Below are 19,822 nucleotides of genomic sequence, written 5' to 3'. Positions count from 1 at the left end.
GAAGCAACAATATAATCAACATGTTTCTGCTGTCAACATTAACAGCCTCCTATTCAGTAGATTAACTCAATATACAATATATTTTTTACCTGTGCTTTTAATGTTGGCAACCAGAACATGAGAGCTCAATATGCTTTTCTCATATCCCAAATGTCTTCTACGAACATCTCCTTGGTTCAGTATCATTCACAATATGAACCGTGAAGGATCTATTCTCTGGAGAGATGACTAACCTCCACCTCTCTGTCTTGTGTTTGGCTTCTGGCACTTTCTGTCCTCTAGATGTGCCCAAAATAACTGACCTTCACTTTATCAACATTACTGACTCCACTATCGGCCTTACCTGGAGTCCTCTTAACTCTACCATTGTCACTGGCTACCGCGTCACTGTGTTGGCCGCTGGGGACAGTGTCCCGATCTTTGTTGAATTTGTGGAGCCCACAACAGGCTTTTACACTGTGCATGGTTTAGAGCCCGGGATCGATTATAACATCACCATCACAACAGTAACAGAAAATGGAGAGAGTGAGCCCATCACCATCACCCAGCAAACAGGTAAGACCGTGTATGTGTGCCTGGGTGTGTTTGTATATAAACTAACCATACATTGCTGAAAAAATCCCTATTCCCCTAAACCTTAAAAAATAAAACCTTCTTTAAGGACATCTTTAGGCCATAGTATACTTACATTTTGACGCAAACGCCTAGCATCTACGTACAGTCGAGCGCGAGCCTGTCAAAGTATACTTCGTATGACTGTGCGCATACACAGGAGATACTGATGATTTTAGGATTAAGGTTAGTCTATAATAATTAATATTAGCATATTTGAAGAACAATAGAAATTGCCTTTTATACTTATATCGCTCTAAAGGGGCACCTGAAACCAAAATGTTTGCTTTTCTGCTGATTGTAAACACTAAATTTACAATTTTAAATGTAAAGTCCAACACCTTGGACGTATCAGTCAGTGAAACATGAACATAAAATTACTTGGTGTACCTAAAATTAAGTGCTTGTCAGCCTCACAAATCGAACATTGTAAAGTTTGTTGTATTTAAAATTTTTGAACAATCTACATGGATTAGATATGTAAGATCTGTGAACTTAATGAACTGTTGGCCTAGTTGTATCTGCAGTAACTCTGTGACTTCATAACTTGTTTAACATTCCTGTTCTTTGTTGCTACAATATTTCGTAGTCCCAGTACATATGGCAGCCATATCCTCGTTTGAATGCTGATTGAGGAAAGACTAGCAGCTGTATCTTATTTAGGGCGCTCACTCTGTCTCTATTTTGGATGAAGAAAACTGACATGTACTCTCACATAGCATAAGTCTTTATGAAGTTTACTTTTTGCACATAAACACATTTTTAGTCGGATGCTTCAAGATGGTGCTCATTTTCTCACTCTTTTCTCCACCAGTGGATTTACCCCATTACGTTTAAACAGGCTGTAAAACCAAAGGTTCATTGTGCTCACATATTTAACTCTTTAAGCAAATGTGGCACAGATTGATATCGCAGTTGAAGAAAATTAAGCATTTCTTTCAAATGTAATTAAATTTTTCCTGTCTGTCATCCTCTCTTAGCTGTCCCTGCTCCATCTGGTCTGTCATTTGGGGACGTGACCGCAGACAGTATGCTGGTGACCTGGAATGCCCCTAAGGTGCCCAAACCCTCTGATATTGACCGCTACATCATCCGCTACCACCCAGTTGATGACGACGATGACACCACTGAGCGCATTCTGAATGGAAATTCAGAATTTGTCGTTCTTCGCAGTATGTAACTTACAGCAGAATTTATCCATATTTATTTTTCCTGTCCCAGCTTTACTGTCTCAAATGAACACTCATTAGTAGGGCCATAACTACCATATACTGTATATTAGCTTCTTGTCCACTATCGGACCAGCATAAGCTGGTCAGCCAGGACCTTGTGCCACAAGACCTAAATCGATCTGCATTCCCACCATCAGACCAATAGCCACGCAGCGCTGCCCAAAAACCCGCACTTAATATGGAGCCATGGTGCCAACGTCACACATCCCTCCCATTTCACAGGCAAGAAGGAAACTCAAGCTGAGGTATCAGACTCCGGAGACTAGCTAGCCCTTGAAATGAACACTGATTTGTACTTTTTTCGAATTTTTTCCCCCCGAACCTGTACCATTGTGCACTGGATACACCACTTGGCAAGTTTGGCAATAATATCCTTAATCACATCTTCGTATCGGCAGATGCCGTCAATCTGATGTTGCTCAATTTCATCAGCACAAATATTCAGAAGAGCCCTGATTTAGTCTACTAAACAGTACTGACAATTCTCCATTATCGATCAATCTGCTGAGGTAGGCTAGTGGCAAGATATGAAACATTGGAAAATTAGTGTGTACTGAAACATCTTACCTGAGTCAGCGAAACCCTGCCTTAATCCCCAGTTGGCCTTCTTTGGCCCAAGGGTAATCAATGGGCCAGGGCGCTTGGCTGTTGGACCTGAGGAGACACGATGAAGCCCCGGAAGTGACAGTGGGAACACAACTGGCCCTGGCATGCACTAACAGGCCCTCATTTGGCCCGATAGTGGAAATGCGGCTTTTGAAGAAGTCATGCCCCCCTTAATATTTAGAGTAGTGTTCTGATTAGTGGTCTGATATGGACCGATATGGGTTTTGTAATGACTGTTTATTAAATAATTATATTTGGTTTCCCCACTCTAAAATATGTGGTCCTTCTGTGTTATTTTTAGATCTCGTGCCCAATACTGAGTACGTGGTGAGCGTGCTTTGTGTCTATGAGGAGAGAGAGAGCTCCCCTGTAATTGGCACTAAAAGAACTGGTGAGTTTTTGCCTGAAACTGTAGAATAATAACTTTTGCATAGATAAAGCTCTTTGTGAGTGCAATCCCTATAAAAAATATTTTTGGGAACCCTTATCTAGTGATATTCACAAATGATTGGAAAAATTATGAAAATTCATTGGTTTAAAAGGAGTTGGACATATTTTCTAAACTCCAGAACCATTTTCATTTCCTGCCAACTGAAAAAATAAGCAAGTTCAACCTTGCAAATAAGTCTATTAACTCTGAACTTGCAGTTGCGGTGGTTGACTAAGTCATGCATCCTTTTACTCAACAGTCCTTGATGCTCCTGTCGGTTTGCAATTCTCTGATATCGGTACCAACTCCTTCACCGTGCGCTGGCAGGCTCCACAGGCCGTTATCTCAGGATACCGTATCCGCTATCAAATGACCAGTGGTGGGCGTTCTAAAGATGAGAGACTGCCTCCATCCAGGAGCCATTTCACTCTCACAGGCCTGACCCCCGAGACCAAGTACAGCATCAACATCTATGCCGTTAGCGGATCCCGCGAGAGTCTGCCATTGACTGGAACTCAGTCTACCAGTATGTTTGTCATTATAACTACATGCTGTAACCTCACTTCCTGTTTTTTGACTTCTCAGTGTATTACCTGGATATCTACAGCTCACTTTGTTTTAATAGTACTTCTTGTCTCTTATCACTATTTCTCTTTTAGTCTCAGATGCCCCAACTGATCTGGAGGTTATCTCCTCAACGCCAACCAGCATTACCGTTCGCTGGGATGCCCCCTCTGTCACTGTGAGGTACTACAGGATCACACATGGAGAGTCAGGTGGGTGAATGGATCACCAGGGGCAGTCCTGGCTCACTTGTTTCACTAGGCAGGATAAAGAAATTAACACTTTAACAACGTATTAGTTTTTTAAAGAGATAGTTCACCCGAAAATTCTTTCATTATTTACTCAACCTCATGCCATCTCAGATGTGTATGACTTTTTAATTTGCTGAACACAAAGAAGATTTTTAGAAGAATTTCTCAGCCCTTTAGATCCTCACAATGCAAGTACATGGTAACCAGACCTATGTAGCACCAAAAATCACATGAAGGCAGCATAAAAGTACATCCATTATACTCCAGTGGTTAAATCTGTGTCTTCAGAAGATATATGATAGGTGTGGAACAGATTTAAGGAATTTTTTTTGTTTTATAATTTGAAAGTTAAAGTGGAGATTTATGGTAAAAAGGACTTAAATATTGATATGTTTCTCACCCACACTTATATATATCCACTGGAGTATAATGGATTACTTTTATCTGGTTACCATTTACTTGCATTTTATTTGAGGACCTACAGAGTTGAGACATTCTTCTAAAAATCTATGTTTGTGTTCTGCAGAAGAAAGTCATACATATCTGGGATGGCATGAGGGTGAGTAAATAAATTTTTGGGGGTGAACTATCCCTTTTTGGATGATTTACAGTCAGCCGGTTATTATCACAAAATAAACCTGTATTATCAACCCCTTCAATCCTGAATGGGAAAAACTTTTTTTTTTTAATCAGTCAGAATTGAGTATTCCAGAGAACCATGTAATAAATAATTATAAGACTCATTAGTCTAGCAGAACAGTCATTCATATAGTGTGCAAGAGGACCCAGGTTCAAAATCTGACCAATGAAATATACTGTATATTATGTATGTAGATATTTTTAATAAACCAAACAAAATTGCAATGAATTTTACTGTTGATTTGCCAGACATCCCCATGCATTTTTGCTGTATGGAAAATGGCAGCTTTGACATTTTGATAAAACAAAAATATATTTTTATGTATTTGAGTGACATGATGCTTCTCTTTTTGCCTTATGTTTGCTGAATCTTGTTCTGAATATTCTCATTCAGGAGGTTTTGACACTACTCAGGAATTTACTGTCCCTGGCTCCCAGTCAACTGCCACCATTGAGGGTCTGCGTCCAGGCACTGATTACACCATCACTGTTTACGCTGTGACCGGCAGAGGGGACAGCCCAGCCTCCAGCACGCCAATCAAAGTTAAACACAGAACAGGTACACCACAAATGCACCTGAATGTGCCTTTTAGGTCTTTGCTGACTCAGTCAAACTTTTATATAATTTATGGAAATAGAGAAAAAGAGAGATTTGGGCTAAATATGCCTGCATAACAGGAAAGGGAGAGTATAAATAATGGAATAATTTTTTTATAGATATTGAGTCGCCATCACAGATGGAAGTGACTGACGTTAAAGACAACACAATTACTGTGCGCTGGAGCCCAGCAGCAGGCCCCATCTCAGGATATCGTGTCACAGGAATGCCACTCAATGGACAGGGACCTGCCTTCTCTGAAGTGGTGGCTCCAGGTAATGCATAACATTTTTATATCAAATGTACATTTTTATTGACAGAGTACATAAGGAATGTTGTCAAAGCAAGAGTTAAGATGGTGTGTCTTTTATGTGTTGCAGACCAGACTGAAATTATTATGTCTGGCTTGATGCCGACAGCAAAGTACACAGTCAGTGTGTTTGCTCTGGGTCAGGATGGAGAGAGCCCCCTCTGGTCGAAACTATAGTCACAAGTAGGTGTAAAAATTTTATTATCTTACCATTTCCAAACTTCTTGTACTATTTTTTTATTTTATTTTATTTTTTATAAAAAATTTATATATAGTACGTAATGAATACTACAGTATGTGCAGAATTTCTGCATTTCTGCGAGGAATATCCAGATGAACTACTACATTTGCCAAAATGTGCAGTGTACAACAGGCAGGGTTGCCAGATGCCAGCAAGGTTTTCCAGCCCAATACCTCATCAAAAACTGCGAGAATGCACAAAAAACCGCCCAAATTTGTTTTGGCTTGTTTCTCGCTATGGTTTCTCGTTCAAACACATGATAGTCAATTTTTATCCACCCGCCCAAACCCATTTTTGCCCGCAAAAAAGATTGCAAAACCGCCCAATTCCCGCCCAATCTGGCAACCCTGACAACAGGGCATACTGTGCACAATAACGCAATGTGCTTGACTAGCCCTTACGTTTCCAGTGTAACTTATGAAACAAGTAATATCAGCTTCTACTTTTAAACATCTTTCCTGATTTATTGGACTGCCTAACGTTAAGACAATTTTACACCGACTTGGATTAAAAATGTGAAATAGCCACTTTCGCCAAATGAACACTTTATCTCTAAAGCAATCTCTTGGTGTTGGTGGTATGTTTCTGTTCTCAGCAGAAACTCCCTGCCCATCCATGCAGCCATGCATGGAAAAAGCAGGGAGAGCATCGAATCAAACCTCCCAGAGGTAACAGAACAGATCCAGCAGATCTGTTCTTTGAAATGTTTTTCAGACAGTACAACATGGTGCAATTGTTCATTTGCATAATATGGACACTTGAAAGAACGTCAAATATTTAGCATGGGTACTAGATAACTTACTAGATTTCACAAATCAATTCAGTTCTTTTCATATTATCAGGTATACCTGAAATAGATGAACTCAATAGTTTCAAATATTTCTCTCTCTCAGCGGTGGACAAACCCAAAGACCTAACCTTCAGTGACGTGGACTCAACCTCCATGCGCATCTCCTGGGATAGTCCTGATGGCATGGTCTCCTCTTACAGAGTGTTGTACTACAGTCCAGAAGAGGGAGAGAGAGAGCTATTCCCTGCCCCACGTGGAGATGACGAGTCTGCGGTGCTTTATAGTCTCAGACCAGGCACAGAATACACAGTTAAAGTCATTGCTCTGCATGACCGGACACCCAGTCCTCCACTAGTGGGAACTCAGACAACAGGTATTACATTAAGCAACTGCTCGTTTACTCTTTAAATATCAGGGACACCAAAATTGCTCATATTCAAAATTTTCAAAAAATGTATAATAACTAGTTATAATTAGTGGTGCCTCCATGTCTGTTACTATTGCGATTATTAATCATATAATACTGCTCGAATTACGAAAGAAATATTATATTTGAATTTTAATGGCATTAAAATTCTCAGTTCAGTTGGGGGAAAAAGCTACAAGATATCAGTAACTACCAGATTTTTAAATCAACCCCCAGAGAGGGCCACAAGGAGATGCTATAAAATTTCAGAGAAACTAATTTTAACATTTTACATCATTAGACATTTGATTTGACACTATTAGTGTTTCATTCTGCTTTCTAAAGACTACAAATAAATTTCAAATAAATTTAAATGTAATTTTATTCTAATGAAAAAAAAATTGTAATATGCTGTCAACCAAATACAAAAGAAAATATTGACAAGAGTGCTTTCCATTTTAAAAGTGCATAACATTTTAAAATCAATACACCCTCGCATCATGGAGGCGAGTTTTGCACAGGAAAGCACCACTCGCTTTTACAGAACTCGCCACTCAGAAAATTCTAGTAAAGTCTAGTAAAGTAATTCATGTTTGGTTAATCTTCTCTTTTCTCTGTGTAGCTATTCCTGGGCCTACCAATCTGCTCTTCTCCAAGGTGGGTCCAACTTCATTCACTGTTTCCTGGTCTGCTTCCAACGTTAAGCTGACAGGTTACCGTGTCGCCATCACCCCCAAAAGAAAGAGTGGCCCCACTAAAGAGGTCATCGTTGCCCCGGACTCCACTGAGTTCCACGCCACTTCCCTCATGGTGAGTAAGCATCTCAAACAGCCGAAGACCATTCTCTCAAAATTCACTGATTGTTCAACACACCTTGTAATTTTGCTCAGTGGGTAGATCAAAAGATTTAAGCCTTACGTAGATTGTTTCTGAAAATTATATGGTGCATTTGTGGAGCAGATTCTGTTGGCTTTTCTTTAGTTTTGTCCTGTATGTGTTTTTATAGGCTGGCACTGATTATGAAGTAGAGGTTTATGGTGTGAAGAATTCTCTTACCAGCCATCGTGTCAAAGGCCAAGTCACTACACCTGACAGTAAGCCATCTTTCTTAAACTTCTCTGAATCAGACTCGTACCAACTATTCTCCATTAAATGTGCTGGTAAAAACTCACTACAGATCTCATTTTCTCAGACATCAGCCCACCGCGACGTGTTCGTATATCCAATGTGAAAGAGTCCTCCATCACTCTCACTTGGCGCTCTAAGACAGAGACTATCTCCGGCTTCCTGGTAGAAGCCACACCCATCACTGGCAGCCATAATCCTATTCAGAGGACAATTGAACCTGATTCACGCACCTACACGATTACTGGTACAACATCACTCAGCTATAATAATCTATACTAAAGGCAGTATCATATCTATTTTAAAGCACTTGTTTAAGCCATGCTTAGCGAATAATATATGTTTTAAAGAGGGCATCTATAGTGAGATTCAATCATATGAATCTGTTTCCTATAGGTTTGCAGCCAGGAACCATTTATAAGATCAATATCTATACACTGAATGGAAATGCACGCAGTGAGCCTTTCACCCTTACAGCCACTACAGGTACCTTTTTCAAACTACAAATGCCAAAAATCTATTTAAATTTGAAACTTGTCTTGTACATATTGATTGCCTGTTCTTCCATTCATGGTGACTGTTTAAATGTTTGGTTATTGATGTTAAACATATTTAAGAAATAATGTACAGACAGCCAGTCATTATTGCAAAATAAACCTTGAGTTCATTTTGAAATAAACACCAGGAAACTGTAAATTATCCTGCTAATTTCATGGTTAGACCTACCCAATAAATAAAGAAATGGAAAACTACTCAAAGTTGTTTGAAAATGACACAAGCAATATTTGACCAAAGAATCCCATGATTGACCAGTCATAATCAACTATTTCAGAGGTCCATTTAATAAATATTTTTATGATATGCCTTGTTTTTTCAGTAAAACCAGTAATTAGCCCTCCTTCCAATCTCCAATTCACATCTTTGACTCCTACCACAATGTCCTTCACCTGGGAGCCTCCACGCAGCACCATCACTGGATATTATGTCACCTATGGGGAGCCAGGGGACATTCCCAAAGAGCTGACCCCTAGACCTCAGGCTGGCAGGACCTTTGCTTCCATCTCTGGTATTGAAGTTTCTGTTGTAACACTCATTTTATACTCCTTGTTTATACTCGTGCTTCTTCAAGATTTCGCCATTGGATCATCCTTTTTAATAAGCATTTTTGTTTTTACGTGTAGGTTTGAAATCAGACACTGAGTATGTTATCAAGATCGTTGCATTAAATAATGCTCAGAGAAGCACTCCGCTGCTTGGAAAGGCAAGAACTCGTAAGTACATCCTTATGAACATTTCTATATTTCCACTACATTTTCAAATGTAAAGGGATAGTCCACACAAAATGTTTAATCCTGTCAACATTTACTCAAGATTATGTTGTTTCAAACCCAGAAGAGTTTGTTTCTTCTGTGCAACACAAAGGGAGAAGTTAGGCATAAAGTTAGCCTCAGTCACCATTCTTGATGAACTATCAACAGAGTTCAGTCTGATCTCAAACCAATTTATTTTTTTATTATTAAAATATTCATTAGAAAAATGTCAATAGTAATTTACCTTTAACACTTAAATGCATACCTCTGGTCTTTGGTGACCTGGGACCTCATTCTGCCTCCTTTTTCTCATCCATTTTATTTTTTTAGTTATGCCCCCACCTCTTTCATATTCCTTAACCTTTCTCTCTAATGAACTGTCTGACAATAAAAAAAAATAAAATTGAAAATTGCAAAAAATATATATTTTAAAATTTTTTAATTACCAATAGCGTAGAGGTCTTTAGTGAACCGAGATATGTAATAGTGTCACAATATATATTTCCGATACAAATTTTCCACTTATATAAATAATATTTTTATGATTTTTTAATATCTATTTATGTTTACTATCACAGGATATGTATTTCTTTGTTTATTACAAGTCAAATGAGAGCCATATTCATACAAATTACTACTATATCATGCCAATTTTCTGAGCAATGGTGGTGAATTATCAGTATTACATATATGTGTCACATACTGTACATATTATTAATGTTATTTACTACTCTATGTGGCACTTTTGTTTTAGTGATTGACTTGATTTATATTTAACATTACTATTTGAAGAAGACACAACTTATAAGAAGTAAACTATAGCAAGTAAATCACATGAACAGTATGATATGTCTATTGCTGTTTGGGTGTACTACTGAAATTCTGTAAGTCTAATTGGACATAGTAAGCACCTGACAAAACACACGTGTGTGTACACAGTATGTGTGTGACAGCCAGTTGAGTGTCATACAATTTTAGCATGTAATTAATGAATTCCGTTCTTTCCTTTGTTGCATATATTCTAGTAATTTTATTTTAGAATTGTCTTAAAAATGCTTTGAAATGTTTTACACTCACTGGGCTTTTATAGATCCATTTGTGATAGATATACTGTAACTGCTGGGCCGCTAAAGACCCGAGGCATGTAATAACATTTACAAAAGCCAATGGATTTTAGGATTAATCAAAGCTAAAGTAAAAAAAAAGTTTAGCTTAAGTAATAAAGTTAGCAAAATATTTCACTGTCCATCTCACATTAAAATGTATTAAATAAAATTAAAATGTGCAAGTAGGTGACTCTGTAACTACATCAATAATGATTAATTTAATGGCTTTGCCATGTATACATAACAGTATGTAAATATATTATTATGGTACTATACACATATTCTTATTGGCCAGCACATTTTATGCAATATGTAGCAGGGTCCTTTGCCTGATTTTCTACAATTTTAGTCCTTTGGTGGTGCTATTCTCAGTGAACTGTTATATTTTTTATATGTATATATGTTATATATTATAATAGTTTGCTGTTAATACTACGGTGGCCGTGAAGTGCAAAACAAAACAACAAATCTAAAAACACAACAGCAAATCCAAAGACAAAATAACTATTCTGAAACACATCAACAAATCATAAAACACAACACCAAATCCAGAAACAAAACAAGAAGTTAGAAAGCACAAAAGCAATTCAGAAAACACAACAGTAAATCAGTTGAAACAGAAAGGGTACGTTTTATAGCTTCTCGCTGATTGGCTGTGTGAATGAGACCTAGTCCTTTCCTCAGGACTGGTTCTCTGATTATATCAAAATCCATGCCAAAAGGTCACTGGCAGAAAAATAAAATAATTTGGAGTGTTTTATCTCTCTGGAAAACAGTAACAGGAAACTTTATAACACCGAGAGTAAAAACAGCGAGCAGGAAAAGTTTGTTTTAGGTACGATGTTCATCTATGGTCTACTTGGTTCATTTAGTGCGTAAGGGACCGTCTTAAATTCCACAAACTGCGCTAAAACGTTGGCTGTGTCCAAGTGTTCATTCTAGCTTGCATTTTCTTGCTTTTTAAGTTAGATCATTTTAAACACTGTTGTTTTAAAATCAATCAATCAATTATAAAGGTTCCGGTTGCTGCCAATGGATATATTTTCCATGTATGTCTAATTATATGGACACAGTATTCAGTTATTTTATGAAAAACACCCCTAAAATTATTTTACATTACAATGGTTGTAGCAGGCTGCCAGTGGTGTGAATGACTAACATTTTTATTTTGTTTATTATTATTATTATTGTAAAGAATAATTGAATAAAGTATATGTATTTAGCATATCTAATAGCATCCTTCTACAACCTTTATAATATGAAAATAAAATCTTGTTTAAATTTCAGCCATTTTTTATTTTATTTTTTTTCTAAAAAGAAAACACTGCACTCATAATTGGACATGCTGGCTTCAAATGTATAAAGTGAGCCATCACGCCGGCAGTCTACTGTAACATTTAGAATGAGAACGATTGAACACCGACGTTTAAGCACAGTTTGTGGAATTTTTAGACGGTCCCTGTAGATGAACGTCATACCTAAAACGTTTCCCGCTGTGTTAGAAAGTGTCCCATTACTGTTTTAACTGAGTAACAAACAACTCAACACAGTTTTCTGTAATGGAGCATTTGGAAATCATTTTGAAATTATTGAGCTAGTGGACAGAGAACCAGTTCTGAGGAAAGGACTATGGAGTCTCAACACAGCCAATCAATCAAGCTAAAGTACCTACCCTTTCTGTTTCGACTGAATTTCTGTTGTGTTTTCTGTCTTGCCGTTGTGTTTTCTGATTTGCTGATGTGTTTCTGAATTGGTATTTTGTCTTTGGATTTGCCGTTTAGATTTGTTGCATTGTTTTGCACTTCACGGCCACCATATAATACAGAGCATATAATGAATCAAACCTGGTGCTTGTTAAAAATTCCTTAAAAGCAATATTATGGCTTTTTGAACATCTGTATCGCAATAAATGACATGCACTTAACATATAGTGCCCTCTACTGGAAAAAAATATGCTATTGCATTACTAATTTCTTTGCTCTGAACACAATTTTCCCACCAGATATGGAAAGTCACCAGCTGACCCCCCAGCTCCCCGATCCCAGTCGACCACACATTGATGTCCTGGATGTGCCAGAGAACAATGACCACTTCAACAATCATGTGCATATGCTGGGTCCAAACAGACACAACACACTGGGGCAGCAGGGCAAGCACATCTACACTGAATATCAGAGCCTCAGCCTGGGCAACAACGGCCAGCAGCCCCACCCCCCAAACCACAGAGAGCCCCTGGTGTACATTCCCATGCCAGGAGCAGATGGACAGAGAGTGCCAGTGGTGAAGGTGAATGAGGGCCCTGAACCTGGCTTCCCCTTCAGAGACCTTTACAATGAGACAAACCTGCCCCAGGAATCTCAGACCCAGACCACAATTATATGGCAACCAGTGCCGCACACTTCTGAGTATGTGGTGTCATGCAGTCCTGTTACAGAGGTCAATGAGAAGAGCTTCCAGGTGAGAACAAAAATGTATCATATCTGACATGGGTACTCCTATAAATGAACAGATAGGTGTCCAAAAAAAAAAACACACGCATGCAGAAACAAAACTTAAGACTCTATAAAAACACAAAAGCAACAATTGCAAATTGACCTGCTTAGAAATGTAGGTTACATATTTCCTACCAAAATATGTAAATTACAGTGGCATTCAAAAAGTCCACATTAAAAATCTGTGATTCAAAATTGAATTTAAGCCTTGAATTAAACTGTGTTTTAAAATGTTTAAAGCAAAGAAATTCTACCTTGTGACACTGACCATGTTAACTCCTTTGTACAAAGTTCAGATTTCCTTGTTTTCATTGAAGCACACAAGATACTCTTTGGAAATGGTTAAATCATGTTTTGCACAAGCTTGTGGAATCCATGACAGCTTATAAGGATAGTTCACCCAAAAATGAAACTTCTCTCATCATATACTCACTCTCATGCCATCCCAGATGTGGATGACTTTTTTTTCTTCTGCTGAACACAAACAAAGATTTTTAGAAGAATATCTTAACTCTGTAGGTCCTCACAATGTAAGTGAATGGGTACCAAAATGTTGAAGTGCCAAAAGCCAATAAAGACAGCATAAAAGTAATCTATAAGTCTCCAGTAGTTTAAATCCATATTTTTAGAAGCGATATAAGTGTGGGTGAGAAACAGATCAGTCTTTTTTTTACTATAAATTCTTCTCCCAGCCCAGTAGGGGAATAGAAATATATAGATAGAATGCAAATTGCCAAAAACAAAAGAAAAATTATGTGAAAGTGGAGATTTATTGTAAAAGAAAAATACTTAAATATTGATATTATTAATTTTGGGGTGAACTGTCCCTTTAAGTGTATGCTGTCATTAAAGCAAAAGGGGGCATACCATATACTGAGAAATTCTGAAATTCATGTTAATTTTTCAATTCAACATTTCACTCAGTTATAATATAATATGGGGAAAAAACTCTTATTAAATTACAAACAAAAGTCCAAATAGCGGCATTTAACCCCAGTGTATATAATGGAACTTCTAGATGGTGAATTGTTAAATTATTTATTTCATTGCATTGCATTATCAGTGACTATTAAGTTAGACAACAACCTCTTAACTTTTGTTCCCACTCAGATGCGTCTGCCTGGAACTGCTACTAGTGCAACACTGATCGGTCTCACTTCTGGTGCCTCTTACAATGTTGTTGTGGAGTCTGTCAGTAGAGACCAAAAAGAGAAAGTCCTAGAAGATGTTGTGACTGTCGGAAACAGTGGTAATGCCTCTGCTAACCAAACTAATTTGTAACCACGGTTCATAATCTTCTCTGATTTCATGCCCATATGCTTGTTTTTTACCCCTCTAAATGTGTCCCTCATGTGCTTTAGTTCCAGGGTCTGGAGTGATCCCCACAGCCAGGGATATATGCCATGACACATTCACTGCCACCTACCATGAGGTGGGCACGGAGTGGGAGCGTATGTCGGATACAGGATTTAAACTGTGGTGCAAGTGTCTTGGTCTCGGCAGTGGCCATTTCAGATGTGATTCATCCAGTGAGTGAATGGACAGTGTGCTACATGCAAAACCACACCTCACTCTAGCATGGGCAACAATATATTTAAAAATATTGTATTTTTATGCTTCATATTTTTCATGTTCATGTTGGGTTTAAAATTCCACACTGAATATCTAGAATTGGTCTCCAAATCTCCAAATGTTTTATACTTAAATGTAAATATGAAAACAAAGTTTACTTTCTTAAAGGGATAGTTCACCCAAAACGAAAAATTCTCTCATCATTTACTCTCCCTCGTGCCATCGCAGATGTGTATGACTTTCTTTCATCTGCTGAATACAAACAAAGGTTTGTAGAAAAATATCACAAGTCCATACAATGCAATTGAATGGTGGCCAGAATATTGAAGCTCCAAAAAGCACATAAAGGCAGCATCAAAGTAATCCATAAAACTTCAATGGTTTAATCCATGTCTTCAGAAGCTGTATATGTGTGGATGAGAAATATATCAATATTTAAGTCTTTTTTTACTATATATCTACACTTTTACTTTCACTTCCACTTTATTTTGTTTTTGGCGATTCACATTTTTCATGCATATTGCCACCTACTGGGCAGGGAGGAGAATTTATAGTAGAAAAAATGATGTAAATATTGATTTGTTTCTCACCCACGCCTATAATATCTCTTCTGAAATTTTTGGATTACTTTCATGCTGCCTTTTATGTGCTTTTTGGATCTTCAAAGTTCTTGCCACCATTCAATTGCATGGTATCAGAGCTGAGACATTCTTCTAAATATTTTAGTTTGTGTTCAGCAATAGAAAGAATATCATACACATCTGGGATAGCATGAGGGTAAGTAAATGATGAGAGAAATAATATTTGTGGGTGAACTATCCCATTAAGGATTACAAATAAATATTTGATAATTATATGTAAAATTAATTTGAAATATTTAGCAGAACAGATTCTGCACTATTTCTAGGTCACTAAACAAAGAAGAAAATATGTGACCAGCTCGAGTGGAAGCTGTCAAAAAGGGAACATAGCAAATACCACTAAATATAAAGAATTCCATAAATTTTGTACTCAAATTATTATGTTGATAATATAATTTGTAATAAAAAGAAACTGTATTCAGTAAGAAAAATGCAAAATGGAAGCATTTTCATATTGAACCCCACTGTATCTTTGTTTTAGGAATACTCTTCAGAACAAAACTGGAGTGAAACAATTGTTGAACAAAACTCCTTACTGTTGCCATGCTAGTCTTTCTTGACATGTTTGTAGATGTAATCAAACATGACAGCTTGAGAGAAGGTGGTTTATGTCTTAGATTTGTCTTGTCATCCTGTAACATGATGTTATTAAACTCTGAGACCAGCTTACCATGTGTTTCAACCACTGTTTGAATGTAAGCTTTATGAAGCAAGACCTCATGATTCTGTGAGTGTGTGTGAAGGAGGAATTCTCTGGTATTGAGTATAAATACTAACCAACAAACATCTCTCAATCTGCAGAGTGGTGCAATGACAATGGCCACAACTACAGAATTGGCGAGAAGTGGGACCGCCATGCTGAGAATGGTCACATGATGAGCTGCACCTGCCTGGGCAATGGGAAAGGAGAGTTCAAGTGTGAACCCCGTAAGTCAGAAAGTGTTTTGTTGTGTCTAAATTTGTATCACACTCTATTGGTTGCTTCACTGACTTGTTCAACATGCTCTGTTGTAGATGAGTCCACGTGTTATGATGAGGGGAAGTTGTACCAGGTTGGGAACCAATGGCAGAAGGAGTATCTTGGAGCCATCTGCACTTGTACTTGTTATGGAGGACAACAGGTAATGCAAACCTTTCCACTGATTTATTTTCCCTTTTTATGCCTGTGTGTGGGGGTGGTCTTAGTTGGTATCTGGTTTAGGGTTAGTCTGGTTTAGGGTTAGTCTGTGGATGAGGATTTTATAGTGTATGTATAACCATGCTGTTTCCCCAGGGCTGGCGTTGTGAGAACTGCCATCGGCCTGGTGCTGAAGTTGACATGGACCTCATTCAGCCTCCAGTGCACACGGATGCTTTCAACCGCTACAGAGAGAATGCCCTACGTAAACTTGTGAGTTTTTCATGGAACATTTGACAGACAAATTAATAACAAAAAAAAAATATGTACAAAAGAAGATTCAACTTAATCTTAGATAAGAGTCATTTTTGGTTATAGCGGTTGCACTTGTGGCTATAAGTCGACATTAAACACAGTTTGAACAAACATAGGGAAGCACTTGATATTGTCCATTTGGAATTGATTGGATCATGAAAAGTGTGGTGTCACATACCAGAATGGAGCCAGCTGTTTTTTTGGGGAGGGATTGAAAAAGTAAAAGGGATTTGAGATGTAAAACTGATCGTTCATTTTTTTTAGAGGCAGAGGAATTATATTTTATTAAAGGATTATATTTTGAGTTATTACAATACATTATGATAGAGGATTATTAAGACAAACAGTTTTTCATTTAGAATAACAAGCACTGATTGACCAAGAGCATGCATTAAAGTCATAGGTCATAGTATAGGTCACCCAAAAATGAAAATTCTCTCATCATTTACTCACCCTCATGCCATCCAGGATATGTATGACTGACTTTCTTCTTCAGAACACAAACCGAGGTTCTGCAGAATTTCTCAGCTCTGTTGGTCCATACAATGCAAGTAAATGGGTACCAACATTTTGAAACTCCAAAAAGCACATTCATCCATTCATGGCTTGGCTTTGCGAATGAAGATTTAGGAAGGGGGTTGTCCATGTCTGCTGCAGGCTCGCTGGTGGCTAACGAGGCCAATGCGGGACAGGTAGATCTGGCCGCAGCGTCTACAAGGGAATGTCTGTTCTAGATTTGGTGCTGCAGTATCACAGTTCTTCTTCCACCTTCTTTTGACCTCTCAAAGGAGGAATGGTGAATGGTCTCCAGGCCTCGTGTTCAGAGGCTAAAGCAAACCACTGTTGGTCAATATGAAACCAAGGTATTTCTTCAGAGAGTCCTTGCACCTCTTCTTCGGTGCCCCCCGGTGAGTTTGTCATACAGCACCATCTTGGATAGTTGATGATACCCCATCCTGGAGATGTGCACTTTCCAGCGCAGCTGCGCCTTCAACAGCATGGCCTCGATGCTGTTGACCTCCACCAGTTTGAGGACTTCAGTGTTGGTAGTGAAGGCATTCCAATGGATGTTGAGGATGGTGCGGAGGCAGCGCTGGTGAAAGCGCTCAAGTAGTCACAGGTGGTGACTGAAGGTGACCCACGACTCAGAGCTGTACAGGAGGGTGGTCAGTACAACAGCTCTGTACACACTGATCTTTGCTCCTTTCTTCAAGTCCTTGTTGTTCCAGACTCTTTTGTACAGTCTGCTTAATGCACAATTTGCCTTTGCCAGTCTGTTGTGAATCTCTGTCGACCTTGATGTCCGATGAGATGATGCACTCCAGGTAGTTGAACTGGTGGACCGTCTTCAGCTCTGACTTGCCAATGATGATGTGGGGATGGTGGTAATCTTTCTGAGATGCGGGATGGTGGAAAACTTCTGTCTTCTTCAAGCTGACTTCTAGTTTGAAGAGCTTGGCAGCCTCTGCGAAGAAGGATGTTATATGCTGCAGAGCTGTCACCATATGATAAACAAGAGCAGCATCGTCAGTGAAGAGAAACTCTCAGATGAGTTGGGCCTTTAGTCACCTCAGGTTGAACAGGCTGCCATCAGTGTGGTATCGGATGTAGACACCATCCTCATCATCAAGGTCTACTGTGGCCCTTTGGAGCATCATGCTGAAGAAGATCATGAAGAGAGTCAGCGCGAGGACACAGCCTTGATTTACACCACTGACTATTGGGAAGGACTCTGTGAGGTCATTGCTGTGTATGACTTGGCCACGCTGGTCTTCATGTCAATATTTAAGTCCTTTTCTTACTATACATTCTCCTCACTGCACAGTAGGTGGCGATATGCACAAAGAATGTAAATCACCAAAAACTAAATAAGTTACTGTTAAAGTGGAGATTTATAGTACAAAAAGACTTAAATATTGATCTGTTTCTCACCCACACCTATCCATATCGCTTCTGAAGTCATGGATTCAACCACTGGAGTTTTATAGATTACTTTTGCTGCCTTTATGTGCTTTTGGAGCTTCACAATTTTGCAGCCCATTTACTTGCATTGTGAGGACCTACAGAGCTGAGATATTCTTCTAAAAATCTTTGTTTGTGTTCAGCAAAAGAAAAAGTCATACACATCTGGGATGACACGAGGGTGAGTAAATGAGAGAATTTACATTTTTTTGGTGAACTATCCCTTTAAGAAAATAAACTTTGTTTTCATGTTCTCATTTAGGTATAAAACATTTGGTGTTTTGCAAATGTTTAGGATTTGGCCATGAAATTCACTTTTTACTTTTCCCTACAGAACATCCAATGTCCCATTGAGTGCCTCAGACCAGACCTGTTAGCAGATGCTCAGAGCCCAGAATAAATGTGTATATCAGTTTTCCCCTAATATTGGTGAGGTCACGCCCCCCAGAGACTGTACTTCGCTCCGTCAGCGTTTCTCCATCCTAATATTACCCACACGGCAAACTCTGTCCTGCTGCTTCCACCCACCGCCCACCTGTGACATCACGCCTGGAGACAAAACTTCTCACTCTTCTGATTGGTTGAGTCCTCAGACAATCAATTGATTGCTTCTTCATGTCTTTCCATATAAAGGAGAGTCACCATTCTTATAAATCAAAATTCCACTGATTTGTTTCAATTCCAAAGTCTTGCTGAAGATCTATACAACTGCACATAATTGCCACATTCTAGGTCAGCTTTAAACTCATATCAGTGGAACATCTACAGAGAATCAACACATCTCACATCTCAGTATTATTGCCTTTTGTCTGTTAACAATGTGTTTAATGATTTTGTGACTTTTTTTGTCGGTGATCAAAACGTTTATTGGTGTTCTTTTCTAAAACAAGCACTGTCTCACAATGAAAACCTTTGTGCCTTGTAGGCACCTTTTTGTAGTATGATGTAATTTCCACCCCTTTTTAATCTGATTGGTTGGTTTAAATCTGTGGCCTCTGTGTCTTTCAGGAGACAAAGGAAAGCACTGTGTTAATGAAGAAGTAAACATTTGTTTGCTATTTTTATTTATCCATTTTTATGTATGCATTTTTATGGAATGCTGATTATGGGTGTGTACTGTTTTTATGTTTGTGTTTTTTTTTAGGTGCCAAAGTCTTAACTACTGTGGACAAAAATACTTTATAATAAAATGTTTTCCAAAACAAAAAACTGATTCATAACCTTTATTTTAGAAAACCCTATTTTCTAGCAGCTTCAAGGAAACTCGCAGAGAGAATATATAACAATATCTCATTAGGGCCCAAGCATTGAAAGTTAAGTCTTTGGAATTATGACAAGACACTGCTGATGTAAAATTGTAAATGAATATTTGATATCTGAAATACTGTTGCCAAGGCAATGCATTAATTGTTATTATTCCTTTCTTCCTATAGTTGGGTGTTTGAGGCACTTGGCATGCTTAAAATTTCATAACATTTTGCACACACATCAGATTCGTCAGCC

The 19,822-nt window shown here is 38.3% G+C and overlaps 1 protein-coding gene across 1 annotated transcript in view; it reads left to right on the top strand.

Moving 5' to 3' along the window:
* fn1a (fibronectin 1a) overlaps positions 1 to 19,520 on the top strand; it is a 60,680-nt gene extending 41,160 nt beyond the window's left edge. Inside the window, 23 exon segments of the mRNA XM_052142222.1 lie at positions 283 to 555; positions 1,593 to 1,784; positions 2,752 to 2,841; positions 3,140 to 3,406; positions 3,540 to 3,656; positions 4,729 to 4,893; positions 5,052 to 5,207; positions 5,313 to 5,393; positions 5,396 to 5,425; positions 6,377 to 6,646; positions 7,302 to 7,489; positions 7,686 to 7,773; positions 7,872 to 8,051; positions 8,201 to 8,290; positions 8,682 to 8,870; positions 8,986 to 9,075; positions 12,223 to 12,677; positions 13,823 to 13,961; positions 14,074 to 14,241; positions 15,727 to 15,852; positions 15,940 to 16,046; positions 16,199 to 16,315; positions 18,654 to 19,520. Of these exon segments, the coding sequence (XP_051998182.1) occupies positions 283 to 555; positions 1,593 to 1,784; positions 2,752 to 2,841; positions 3,140 to 3,406; positions 3,540 to 3,656; positions 4,729 to 4,893; positions 5,052 to 5,207; positions 5,313 to 5,393; positions 5,396 to 5,425; positions 6,377 to 6,646; positions 7,302 to 7,489; positions 7,686 to 7,773; positions 7,872 to 8,051; positions 8,201 to 8,290; positions 8,682 to 8,870; positions 8,986 to 9,075; positions 12,223 to 12,677; positions 13,823 to 13,961; positions 14,074 to 14,241; positions 15,727 to 15,852; positions 15,940 to 16,046; positions 16,199 to 16,315; positions 18,654 to 18,719 (3,644 nt within the window). The 3' untranslated portion in view covers positions 18,720 to 19,520.
* Positions 19,521 to 19,822: the final 302 nt, after the last annotated feature.

Source organism: Xyrauchen texanus, chromosome 14, assembly GCF_025860055.1.
Source record: "Xyrauchen texanus isolate HMW12.3.18 chromosome 14, RBS_HiC_50CHRs, whole genome shotgun sequence".
Taxonomy (NCBI): domain Eukaryota; kingdom Metazoa; phylum Chordata; class Actinopteri; order Cypriniformes; family Catostomidae; genus Xyrauchen; species Xyrauchen texanus.
Note: the sequence above shows the minus strand (reverse complement) of the source record. Positions and strands in the feature narration are given on the sequence as shown.